The sequence below is a fragment of the Anolis carolinensis genome, unplaced genomic scaffold, assembly GCF_035594765.1.
Source record: "Anolis carolinensis isolate JA03-04 unplaced genomic scaffold, rAnoCar3.1.pri scaffold_11, whole genome shotgun sequence".
Classification (NCBI taxonomy): Eukaryota; Metazoa; Chordata; class Lepidosauria; order Squamata; family Dactyloidae; genus Anolis; species Anolis carolinensis.
In genome coordinates, this window is record NW_026943822.1 from 25,272,891 (window position 1) to 25,286,602 (window position 13,712).

Sequence of the window (13,712 nt, forward strand, 5' to 3'; positions counted from 1 at the left end):
GTTTTAATTTGTAAAATCATAACCTAATTTGGGCTTTTCTTTAATCCCTCCTTATTATTCAAGATATCCGCTTATCCAAGCTTCTGCCGGCCCCTTTAGCTTGGATAAGTGAGACTCTACTGTAAGCACTGCAACTATTTTGAGGAGCCGTGGATGAGTGGGGTTGGATGGGGTCTTGGGGGGGAAGGAGCAGAGGCAGATCAAAGTCCCAAAGGCGATCCCGATCCCTGCACTCATTGTGTTTTCCTTTGAAGGAGAAGAAAAGGAAGACGGGGCATAAATCTGCCCTGTGCAGAGAGGTAATTGCACCAAGCTCCCGTCAATAAATTGGGGAGGGGGCCGGGGCTGGAATTCCAGATGCAAGAATGAATGAGAGAGAGAGAGAGAGAGAGGAGAGGGAAAGGTTGGCCTGGCCATCTGTCCTGCCTCCCTTCCTTCTCCTCCCGGCCCCATCCATCACCTTTGCCCCCAAACAGGACAAAGGGACCCCCCTCCATTGCCCACAACTATCCTCAGGGCAGCCCCCTCCTCCTCCTCCTCCTCCTCCAATGCAACAGAATGGCATTGCTTAACTCCTCCGCCATATGCCCCCAGCGGCTGACCCTCCTCTCTCAGGACACTCTCCACTGGGGAAAATGAGCTAGCCAAGGGTGAAGTGGCCCCGCCTTCTTCTTTTTATTTTTTATACTAATATTGTGCTAAGAATATAATTTTGTCATCAGAAACAGCCTTGTGCAGTGTGTTGTCGAAGGATTTAATGGCCAGAATCACTGATTTGTGGCAAGTCTTCCAGGCTGCCGTGCTCCAGAAGCATTCCCTCCTGATGTTTCGCCCACATCTAAGTGTCCCCCCCCCCAGGCAGGCCTTGAAGCTGCAAGGCCATTCAGTGCTAATCAAGGTGGCCAACTACAACAGTATCTTAAGCAGACCAAAGTTATTTCTTTCTCCCACCCTGGACATCCTTTCACTGCACTTTAGCCCAGTTCATTTTTAATGACTTTATTGCTGTGTTTTAACTTGTGTTTTACTAATGTTTGTGATTTTATTTTATGTCACTTTTAATTTTCATTTGTGCGTGGTAAAGGGAATCACAATTGGAACCTGTATCCCAGCCATAAAGTTTGTAATCAGTTTTTGTGTTATCTTTTGGATGGCAAAGGTTTGCAGTGTATTGTTTTGTTATCTGTATGAAGAAATAATGTAAAAAAATTTAAAAAATTGTGCGTGGTTTTTGGTTATTTGATGTTGTTCTATGTTTGTCTTGCATTTGCTCGGGCTTTGGCCCCATATAATCCGCCCTGAGTCCCCCCAGGGAGATGGAGGCGGGGTACAAAAATAAACATTATTATTATTATTATTATTATTATTATTATTATTATTATTATTATTATTATTATTATATGACACAGCAAACAAGATAGATATGCTGGATTTCATTTCACAAAATCACAAGTCGAACACTTCCCAAGTGTCTAGGACTGTGTGATGTATTTTCGGATGATGCGTGCAGATCCCAGCAGGGTGGCCTTTTGCAGTTGACAGATCGTAATTTTGTCAATGTCTATTGTTTCCAAATGCCAGCTGAGATCTTTTGGCACGGCACCCTATTATTATTATTATTATTATTATTATTATTATTATATAAACCCCACTTGCCTATGGATGCCTGCCACAGATGTGGGAGAAACATCAGAAGAGAATGCTGCCGGGACATGGCCATACATCCTGGAAAACTCATCCCAACCCAGTTTGGTTGAGCCCCTAAACAACCTCTTAGGCTACAGACTTGCCTCCAGGTGTTTTGGACTGCAACTCCCACCATTCCTCCCGGCTGTTAGGGATGGTGGGATCAGCAAAAGGCCCGGAAGACACAGCTAAGTGCAGAAGTGAATCAAACAACATGAACAAGAGGAAAAAGAGCACAAAGCGGCCGCTGGACGGAGAGGAGAGGGATCGATGGCCAGCTGGCCCTCTTATTCTTCTGTGGCCGGAGCGCCTGGCCAGCCTCCTCCTCCTCCTCTGGCCTGGCCCCTCTTTCTCTCTCTGCCGGGGTCCCAGGGGTCAAGCCTGCAGCCCTGGCAACAGAGGCCGGCCGGAGGGATGGATGGACGGAGGAGGAGGAGGAGGAGGGGGAATCTGTCCTTTTTGCAAAAGGCAACCGAGGAGGCTGCGGAGGGGCCCCTTGGCTCTCTCTCTTTGGATGGAGAGGGAGGGAGAGACCCCTCCCCAAGACCCCAAAGACCCAGGGAAGGAAGGGGAAGAAAGAGAGGAGGGGAAAGGAAAAGAGGAGAGGAAAGAAAGGAAAAGGAGAAGAAGGAGAAGAAGGGAGAAAAGGAGAAGGAGAGGAAGGAAAGGATGCAAAAAGAAGAGGAGAGGAAAAGGAGAAGGCGAAGAAAGGAAAGAAAGGATATGAAAGGAAAAGGAACAGAGAGAAGAGGAAAGAAAGGAAAGTTAAAGGAGGAGAAGAAGGAAAAAGAGAGAGAGGAAAAGGAGAAGGAAAGGAAAGGGAAAGGAGGAGAAGAAGGAAGAAAAGGAGAAGGAAAGGATGCCAGAAAAAAGAGGAGAGGAAAGGAAAAGGAGAAGGAGAAGAAAGGAAAGAAAGGATATGAAAAGGAAAAGGAACAGAGAGGAGAGGAAAGAAAGGAAAGTTAAAGGAGGAGAAGAAGGAAAAAGAGAGAGAGGAAAAGGAGAAGGAAAGGAAAGGGAAAGGAGGAGAAGAAGGAAGAAAAGGAGAAGGAAAGGATGCCAGAAAAAAGAGGAGAGGAAAGGAAAAGGAGAAGGAGAAGAAAGGAAAGAAAGGATATGAAAAGGAAAAGGAACAGAGAGGAGAGGAAAGAAAGGAAAGTTAAAGGAGGAGAAGAAGGAAAAAGAGAGAGAGGAAAAGGAGAAGGAAAGGAAAGGGAAAGGAGGAGAAGAAGGAAGAAAAGGAGAAGGAAAGGATGCCAGAAAAAAGAGGAGAGGAAAGGAAAAGGAGAAGGAGAAGAAAGGAAAGAAAGGATATGAAAAGGAAAAGGAACAGAGAGGAGAGGAAAGAAAGGAAAGTTAAAGGAGGAGAAGAAGGAAAAAAAGAGAGAGGAAAAGGAGAAGGAAAGGAAAGAGAGGAAAGGAAAAGGAGGAGAAGAAGGAAGAAAAGGAGAAGGAGAGGAAGGAAAGGATGCAAAAATAAGAGGAGAGGAAAGGAAAAGGAGAAGGAGAAGAAAGGAAAGAAAGGATATGAAAGGAAAAGGAACAGAGAGAAGAGGAAAGAAAGGAAAGTTAAAGGAGGAGAAGAAGGAAAAAAAGAGAGAGGAAAAGGAGAAGGAAAGGAAAGAGAGGAAAGGAAAAGGAGGAGAAGAAGGAAGAAAAGGAGAAGGAGAGGAAGGAAAGGATGCAAAAATAAGAGGAGAGGAAAGGAAAAGGAGAAGGTGAAGAAGGGAAAGAAAGGATATGAAAAGGAAAAGAGGAGAGAAGAAGGAGAAAAAGAAAAAAGGAGAGGAAAGAAGGGGAAGGAAGATTACAGCAAGAGGAGGAAGGAAAGAAGGAAGGAAAAGGATGAGAGGAAAGAAAAGATATGAAAAGGAAAAGAGGAGAGAAGAAGAAAAAAAGGAGAGAAAGAAGGGGAAGGAAGAGTATAGAAAGAGGAGGAAGGAAAAGAGGAAGGAAAAGGACAAGAGGAAAGAAAGGATATGAAAAGGAAAAGAGGGAAGAGAAGAGGAGGAAGAGGAGGAAGGAAAAAAGGGCAGAGATGGAAAAGGAGGAGAGGAAGGAGAAAAGAAAGAAGGGAAGGAAGATGAAAGGAAAACGAGAAGGAAAGTACAGTAGAGTCTCACTTATCCAACTTTCTGGATTATCCAAGCCATTTTTGTAGTCAATGTTTTCAATATATTGTGATATTTTGGTGCTAAATTCATAAATACAGTAATTACAACATAACATTACTGCGTATTGAACTCCTTTTTCTGTCAAATTTGTTGTGTAACATGATGCTTTGGTGGTTAATTTGTAAAATCATAACCTAATTTGATGTTTAATAAGCTTTTCCTTAATCCCTCCTTATTATCCAAGATATTCGCTTATCCCAGCTTCTGCCGGCCCGTTTACGTTGGATAAGTAAGACTCTACTGTATATGAAAAGAGGGGAGAGGAGAGGGAAGAAGAAGAAGGGAAAGAAAAGAGGGAAGAGAAGAGGAAGGAAAGGCTAGAAAAGGGAAAGAGAGGAAAGGAAAGAAGGAAGAGGAAAGCGCAGAGGAGGAGACGGAAGAGGAGAAAACCCCCTGGTCTTGCCCAAGGACCGGACCGTGTGGGTCTGGGAGGGCCAAGGGGGGCAAGGGAGCCCCGGGTGGGCTTGCTTGTGGGCACCTCCTGACCTTTGGCTTGAGGGAGGGAGAAGGGGCAGAAATCAAGAAGAGGCATTGCATTGGAGGCAGAGGAAGGGCCCTCAAGGCCAGGCCAGGCACACCAGGGGCCAGCCTTACGCAGAGGCCGATGCCCAGCAATGGCCAGACTGGTGTCCAGAAGGGCCTGCCCACCTCCCTCTCAGGGGCTCCTGCTGCTTGCCTCCAACAGACAAGGGTTACTTCTCCCACCCTGGACATCAGGCCACGGATTATACACACACACCCACAGAGCCCACCTGCCTCCTTTACAACAGACCCTCACTGCTTGGCTTCAACCTCAGGTCTATGTGTTTCAATGGCTGGCTGCTCTGATGTATGTGTTCCAACCCTTAAGCCTTGGGAGAGGAGCAACCTCACATACCTCCATACCTCATACAACAGCAACCTCCATACCTCACAACCTCTGAGGATGCCTGCCATAGATGTGGGCGAAACGTCAGGAGAGAATGCTTCTGGAACATGGCCACACAGCCCGAAAGACATACAACAACCCTGTGATCCCGGCCATGAAAGCCTTCCACAACACAACAACAGCAACAACAACAACTCCTGAACCCCGCATCCCAACAGGGTCAGGGGACCCCCTCTGCTGCCCCCCTCAATCCCATTCATTCCCAATGAGACGGTCATAGCATCCCACTCTCCCTCTGCCCCTGGGAAGGGGACCCCAGGCCTGGGCCAGGGTGGTGTTTTGGACTGCAACTCCCACGATTCCCAGCAGCCTCAGGGCCTTGCCTTTTCCCGCCCAGCCCTGTATTCTTTTGAATGCGGGCGCCATGTGTCCCGCATGCATGGGCTGCCCCCCTTAAGCTCTCCTTCCGGTGGTCCTGAAGCGGCCGAGCCAGGCCTGAGCGGGGTTGGGGGGCTCCAGCCCCCTTCTTCCTGGGCCTCTGCCCCAGCACAATGCCTGTGCCCCCCAAGGAGGAGGAGGAGGAGGAGGAGGAGGACTTCAAAGGAGGGACAGGGGGGGGGGCTAATCTCCAGAGCCAGATCAGTGAGCATTCTGGCCCCACAGGGAGACCCACAAAGGGACACACACACACACACACACACACACACCTTCCTCCTCCTCCTCTTTTTCTCCCAAATTGAAAGGAGGTGAAGAAGACCCCAAACAAGTTTGTTTTCTCTCAAGAGAGACCTTATCTCTCGAGGCTCCTCTTTGGGAAAACAAGGGGAAGGAGGGAAGGTGCTTTGGGGATGAAGAAAGAAAGGAGAAAGGAAGGAAGGAAAAATGAAAAAAGAAAGGAAGAAAGAAGGGAAGGAAGGAAGGAAGAAATAAAAAAGAAGGAAGGAAAGAAAGGAGGAAGGGAGGGAGGAAGGAAAAAGGAAGGAAAAAGGAAGGAAGGAGAAACAAAAAAAGAAAGGAAGAAACAAGGGAAGGAAGGAAGGAAGGAAAGGAAAGGAAAGGAGGAAGAAATAAAAAAAGAAAGAAAGAAGGAAAGAAAAGAGGAAGGAAGGAGGGAGGAAAGAGATGGATGGATGGATGGATGGATGGATGGATGGATGGATGGATGGAAGGAGGAAGGAAAGAAGGAAGGTAGGAAGAAAGAAAAGATGGAAGGAAGGGAGGAAAGAAAGAATCAAAGAAAGATGGATAGATAGATAGATAGATGGATGGATGGAAGGAAGGAAGGAAGGGAAGAGAAAGGAAAGAAAGAAAAAATCAAAGAAAGAAGGAAATAAAGATGGAAGGAAGGAAGGAGGAAGGGAAGAAAAGATGGAAGGAAGGTAGGAAAGAAAGAATCAAAGAAAGACAGAAAGGTAGACAGATGGATGGATGAATGGAAGGAAGGAAGGAAGGGGAGAGGAAAGAAAGAAAGAAAAGAAAGAAGGAAATAAAGATAGTAAGAAATAAAAAAGTAGGAAAGCAAGGAAGAAAAGAACAGAAGGAAGGAGATGAAATGAAGGAAAGAAGGAACGAGGGACAGAGGGAAGAAAGAAAGCGGGAAAGATGGAAGGAAATAAGGAAGGAGGAAAGAAATAAACTAAACGTTCAGATTTTATAACTGGCGCATGTTTTTGTCCATTGACGTACTGTATACTGTTATTGTTTTTATTTGATATTTCTGTGAGCTGCCCCGAGTCCGCGTCGGGGGAGATGGAGGCGGGATACAAATAAAATAAATAAATAAGAAATAATCCAAGAGAGATGGAAAGATAGACAAACAGGTAGATAGATAGATGGAAGGAAAGAAGGAAGGAAAGAGAAAAGCAAGGGGGCGAAAGAGAGGGGGAAGGAGGTTAGAGCTGGGAGGGAGAGACATTCTTTTGTGCTTGGATGAACAACAGGAAAGGCCGGCCGAGCCCCTCCTCCCCAAACGGTCCCCCCCCTCTCTCTCTCTCTCTCTCTCTCTGCGATGGCCCTTGAGATAAGGCTGGAGGGGACGGGAGGGGGAGGGGAGGGGGTCCGAGGGGAGGGGAGGGGAGGGGGGGCGGTGTCCCTGGCCGCATTCCTCAGAACAATCCCCTGCCCCCCCCCTCCTCCCGGGTTCTCACTTGAAAGCCGTCCCCTGAATGAGGGTCATCTGCTCTTTATCACAAGGGTAAACCTCTCCCCGGCCAGTTTCTAACCTTTTAACCCTGCCGGGGAGCCTGCCTTTGCACATGAATAATGGGACCCAGGGAGGGGGGGAGGGAGGGGGGGGAGGCCTTCCCCCAAAGAAAACACTCTCCGCCTCGCACAATGGGCCAAGCAAGGCTTCCAAGGAAAGTTGGCACATTCCAAAAAAAGTTAGGGCGCTTGCAAGGAAAGACAGATAGAAAGAGAAATGCCTGTCCATGCAGAGCCAAAGGTTGCGAGGTCTGCTGGAAACGAGGCAAGTGGGGTCTGGATCCCTGTGGAAGGATGTCCAGGGTGGGAGAGAGAGAGAGAGAGAGAAAGAAAGAACGCTTGCCGGTTGGAGGCAAGTCTGAATGTTGCCACTGGCCAGCTTGATTAGCACTGAATGGCCTTGCCACATCAAAGCCTGGGGGAATCCCGCATCTAGCCAGGTGTTGAAGCTACAAGGATCGTAGTGTTACCTAGGGTTATTATCCTGCCTTTGGGTCGGATCCTGGCAGAAAAAGGGAAGAGGAGGCCATGTAATGTGCGAGTTGCCCTAATAGCCACACTTTTTTATTTCTATTTATTCAAAAAATGGAATGCGACTATTAAGTGATGAATAAAAATCTGGTTTTCATTCTCTGATTATCTTGCCTTTGGATCAGATCCTGGCACACCAGGGAGTAGGGGGGCATTTAATGTTTTAATTACTGTATTTCAGTGCATAATAATATCTTTTGAATCAAAAACTGGAGTGCGACTATTACGTGATGAATAAAAATCTGATTTTCATTCTCTGATTATCTTACCTTTGGATCAGATCCTGGCATACCAAGGAATAGAGGGCCATTTAATATTTGAATTACTCTATTTCAGTGCATAATAATATCTTTTGAATCAAAAACTGGAGTGCGACTATTACGTGATGAATAAAAATCTGATTTTCATTCTCTGATTATCTTACCTTTGGATCAGATCCTGGCATACCAAGGAATAGGGGGCCATTTAATATTTGAATTACTCTATTTCAGTGCATAATATCTTTTTAATCAAAAACTGGAGTGCGACTATTACGTGATGAATAAAAATCTGGTTTTCATTCTCTGATTATCTTGCCTTTGGATCGGATCCTGGCACACCAGGGAATAGGGGGGCATTTAATGTTTGAATTACTATATTTCAGTGCATAATAATATCTTTTTAATCAAAAACTGGAGTGCGACTATTACATGATGAATAAAAATCTGGTTTTCATTCTCTGGGTTTTTTTTTTTTGCAGTGTACTACTTTCTTCCATGTTTTTATGAAAGACCTAATTAGGAAACGACGCTGAAAACCCAGGAAGAAGAATCGGAGTGTGATATTGTGTGATGGCAATGCTACTGCATCCCTCTGGTCCACCCGCGCACCCACCCGCATGGCACTTACTGGCGAGGGTGAGGAGGGCCTTGCGACTGAGGATGGCACCATGCTGGTTGAGGGCCAGGCACTGGTAGGCGCCCTCGTGGGCCTCGGTCACTAGAAGGGAGCCGTTGGGCAGCGGGCGCAGCCTCTCGCTGGGCAGGACCTTGGCCCCGTTGCGCAGCCAGGAGACCGAGATGGGGGGCTCCCCGCGGGCCTGGCACTCCAGCAGAGCCCCCTCCCGCCGGGACAGCACCGTCGTGTCCTGTGGCTCCCGGGAGAAGAAGAGGTCGCTGAAGCAGGGCGATCCTGGGAAAGAAACCGAGAAGCAAGGAATGGTTGGTCAGAGGGAAGGAGTGGGCACTTTCCTTTCCAAGAAGCACCTTAGAGTTACACCTTACAACCATAGAACCATAGAGTTGGAAGAGACCACATGGGCCATCTAGTCCAACCCCCTTTCTCCATGCAGGAAAAGCACCATCCAAGTATCCCCATCAATGGTGTCTTGCCATGGAAGGAATCCTATGATGCATCCAGAGCAAACTTGCCCAACATAGCACTGATGGATTTTCTCGGTGTTCACCTGGCATAATGTGAGTTTTAGTTCACCCACAACTTTATGCATTTTGCACAATTAAAACATTGACTTTTTTCAAACAACCCAGGCAATACTGGGAACCCAAGACAGTAAAGTTATAAAACTAACAGAAAATTAAAGGTAAATAAAGATAACATGACACATCACACACAATTGCCACCTAAACCTCTTGCAAATTAAACTGAAAAGACATTGAAGTTTATTATTATTGTGTCTATAGACACACACAGACACTTTCACATATAAGCTTGTGACCCCAAACAAGTGGAAGACCCCCCCCCTTCTTCTTTTTCCTGGGCCTCCATTGATGGGTGCAATTAATGGATGGAGAGGGAGGAAGGAAGGAAGGGAGCAAATGGTGGGGAGATCAAAGGGGGGCTCAAAGGGTGATTGATGGGCCTTTCGCAGGGAAGCCCGCCCCCAAAGAGATGGGGGTCCCTCCATCTTGGCTTCAGAGGAAGGGAAAAGGGACAACATGGACTGGACCAAAGGCATGACTTGTGGGGCCTCTCATCCCAAAGGAAGCTATTGTTATTATATATTATATTATTGATCAATATTATCAATTACTATCAATACTATATGTAAATATATTACATTATTAGCATAGCACAATATTAGTATATATATTACCATATTGTATTATGAGTATTACATTGTATTACATGACAATATTATCAATATATGATATGTATATATAATATATTATATTAGCATAGCACAACATTAGTATATATATATTACTATACTGCAATATTATTAGTATTACATTGTATTGCATTATAGTATTATTATTATCAATACTGTTTGTATACATAAGAGATTATATTATCAATATTATCATTTATTATCAATTTTATATGCACTTATGCAAAATATTATTAGCATAGCAAAACATTAGTATATGTATATTATTATATTGCAGTATTCTTAGTATTACATTGTATTATACTAATAATACTATTATTATTATCAATATTATATGTATATAAATATATATTATTAGCATGGCACAATATTAGTATATATATAACTATATTGTATTTTATTAGCATTATATCGTATTACATTATTATATTATCAATACAATATGTATATATATATTATCATTATTATCAATATTGTATGCACATACAGTAGAGTCTCACTTATCCAACTTTCACTTACTCAACATTCTGGATTATCCAATACAGTCTGCCTTTTAGTAGTCAATGGTTTTTGTAGTCAATGTTTTCAATACATCGTAATATTTTGGTGCTAAATTCGTAAATACAGTAATCACTACGTAGCGTTACTGTGTATTGAACTACTTTTTCTGTCAAATTTGTTGTTAAACATGATGTTTTGGTGCTTAATTTGTAAAATCATAACCTAATTTGATGTGTAATAGGCTTTTCCTTAATCCCTCCTGATTATCCAACATATTCGCTTATCCAACATTCTGCCAGCCCGTTTATGTTGGATAAGTGAGACTCTACTGTATATATTATTAGCATAGCACAATATTAGTATATTATGAATCTTTTTGAAATAAACATATTAAACCATATTTCCACAAAATACATATTAAAATACACCAGAAAAAAGTCTAGGTAATAATAATAATAATAATAATAATAATAATACATTATTATTATTATTATTATTATTATTATTATTATTATTATGACACAGCAAACAAGATAGATATGCTGGATTTCATATCACAAAATCACAAGTTGAACACTTCTCAATTATTATTATTTGTAGAATTATTATATATAATACTTTTCACTTCCTAATTGGTTCTATCATCAAAGCATGGGAAAAGTTGATTAAACTGCACCAAACTTTGCTTTTGTGCGAGGGAGGGACACGCTGCAGCATACATCGGCCATACAGCCCAGAAAACTCACAGCAACCCAGCAGCACATTTGCCTCTAGTTTCCCATCCTCGAGCCTCGAACCAGCCAACCACAAAAAGAACTAAGTTTAGAGACTAGAACAACTCCTTTCCAAGTCAGGACCACACGATTAAACAGCAACAACATTCTCAAAGCAGGAACAGATTTTTTTTTTCAAATTTCATTACACATTATTATTAGTATGATATTGACTTCTCTCTCGCATTGAAGTCTGGGCAGAAAATTCACTCCAGTTTTAACTACGTATAGAATTTTCACACTCGCCAGCAAAACTTACAATACGGTTGAACCATCTATTTTAATACAATATGAAACTTTCAAGGAGGGTTAAAATAAAGAAAACGAAGGGTGGGGGCTCAACACGAGGGCCCTCCCCATGATCTATCTCTGTATCGATCTCTCTGGGGGTCCCATGGGGGTCTTGCTCCCTCCCTTGCAGCCTGGGCAGAACATTCGCTCCAGTTTCAACCAAGCACAGAATTTTCACACTCGCCAGCAAAGCTTACAATGGGGCTGAACCATACATTTTACTATTATTTAGGGTTTCAAGGGGGCTTAAAATAAAGAGGGGGGGGTCAGCCCCTTATCTCTCAGTCTAGGGATCTCTATGGGGGTCCCATGAGGGTCTCCCTCCCTCGATTCTCCCTTGAGGGTCTCTTACCTGGCAGAAGGAAGGCCAAGAGGCAGAGGGCGAGGGAGGAGAAGCCGGGGGTCCTCCTGGGGGGCTCCATTTATCCGGGGGGCTTCAGGGGCATCTCCTGGCCGCCTCCTCCGTCCACACAAGGGCTTCTTCTTGCCTTCTTTCTTCCGTCTGGCTCCCAAAGACCCTCCTCTCTCTCTCTCTGGCTGGGGAGGGGGCGTGGCCAGGGGCCGCCAGGCCAGGCCAGGGCAAAGGGGGCGGGCCCACCGCTGGACAAGGGGCGGGGCACTATGAGGCCCCTCCCACCCCTGCCTCTTTAGGCCAGGCCTGGGCCCTTCAGGTCCCACAGTTCCTAACAGCCGGTGGTAATAATAATAATATTAACAACAACATAATATAATAACATAATATAATGTCTCACTTATCCAACGTTCTGGATTATCCAATGCATTTTTGTAGTCAATGTTTTCAAAACATCATGATATTTTGGTGCTAAATTCATAAATACAGTAGTTACTACATAGCATTACTGCGTATTGAACTACTTTTTCTGTGAAATTTGTTGTATATCATGATGTTTTGGTGCTTAATTTGTAAAATCATAACCTAATTTGATGTTTAATAGGCTTTTCCTTAATCCCTCCTTATTATCCAACATATTAACTTATCCAATATTCTGCCAGCCCATTTATGTTGGATAAGCAAGACTCTACTGTATTAATAATAGTATAACAATATAATACTAATATAATAATAAATATAATAATATGGCTCTTTAGAACAGGTGTGTACCAACTTCAGCCCTCCCTCCAGGTGTTTTGGACTTCAACTCCCACAATTCCTAGCAGCCAGTAATAATATAATATAATAATAATTAGTTTAATATAAACATTAATATATTATTATTATTACTAATATTATTATTACTTTAGAGCAGGCCTGGGCCAACTTTGGCCTTCCCTCCAGGTGTTTTGGACTTCAACTCCCACAATTCCTAGCAGCCAGTAATAATATAATAATTTAATAATAATGAGTATAATATAAATGTTAATATATTACTATTATTACTAATATTATTATTACTTTAGAGCAGGCCTGGGCCAACTTTGGCCTTCCCTCCAGGTGTTTTGTACTTCAACTCCCACAATTCCTAAAAGTAGGTAATAATAATATAATAATATCATATAAAAATACTATATTAATATAATTATTAATCATACAAATAATAACAAGGTTCTTTAGAGTAGGCCCACATCAACTTTGGCCCTCCCGCCAGGTGTTTTGGACTTCAACTCCCACAATTCCTAACAGCCAGTATTAATAATATATAGTATAATAATAATATAACATAAAATAATTTAATCCTGGGTGTGAGGATTTGTGGGACTTGAAGTCCCAAACCCTTGGTAACACATAGAATGAAAACACATCATGATTGAAAAACACGCATATCACAACTCTTTCTTCACCACGTCAAAGAAGAAAAAGCCAGGCTCTTCTGGGCAAAGGCAAGGCCTTGGGTGGACATCACTGGCCAAAGCACAGAAAGGGCTGCAGTGCCCCCCAGTGGCCACGTATAGGACGTGCAGCTGGACATTGCTTTGCAGACTTAACAACAACAATAATAGGGTTGTATGTTTTCTAGGCTGTATGGCCATGTTCCAGAAGTATTTTCTCCTGACGTTTCTCCCACATCTGTGGCAGGCATCCTCAGAAGTTGTGAGGATGCCTGCCATAGATTTATTTATTCATTTATTTACATTACTTTTACCCCGCCTTTCTCTCCTAGGAGACTCAAAGCGGCTTACAGTAAATAGGCAAAAATTCAATGCCTAAAAACAATGTAAAAACAACAATTCATATTAAACAATCTACAAAACAACAGTTCATATAAAACAGATACCATTACAAAATAAAAACACATTACATAAAATTTTAAGAATGTCCAAGATTAAAATCCATTCATCCAGAATCCTCAAGTCTTCGTACAGGTCATGTAAAGTCCATGTTGTAGATGTGGGCGAAACGTCAGGAGAGAATACTTCTGGAACATGGCCAGACAGCCTAGAAAACACACAACAACCCTGTGATCCAAGCCATGAAAGCCTTCGGCAACACAACAATAATAATATCCAACAACAATAATATCCAGAACATCAGGGGAAAGGTCGTCTGATAGGAGGGAAGGAGGTTATTTTTCACAATCCAATGAGCGCAGAACACAACTGAAATAACAATATCCAGAACG

General features: G+C 43.3%; 1 protein-coding gene across 1 annotated transcript in view; it reads right to left on the bottom strand.

The window, feature by feature from the left end:
* Positions 1 to 11,621, bottom strand: part of prtg (protogenin) — a 39,555-nt gene extending 27,934 nt beyond the window's left edge. Inside the window, exons 1-2 of the mRNA XM_062963394.1 lie at positions 11,486 to 11,621; positions 8,350 to 8,631 (exon numbers count right to left, since the gene is read on the bottom strand). Coding sequence (XP_062819464.1) covers positions 8,350 to 8,631; positions 11,486 to 11,555 — 352 coding nt within the window. The 5' untranslated portion in view covers positions 11,556 to 11,621. The remainder of the gene's footprint in view (positions 1 to 8,349; positions 8,632 to 11,485) is intronic.
* Between the last annotated feature and the right edge of the window lie 2,091 nt (positions 11,622 to 13,712).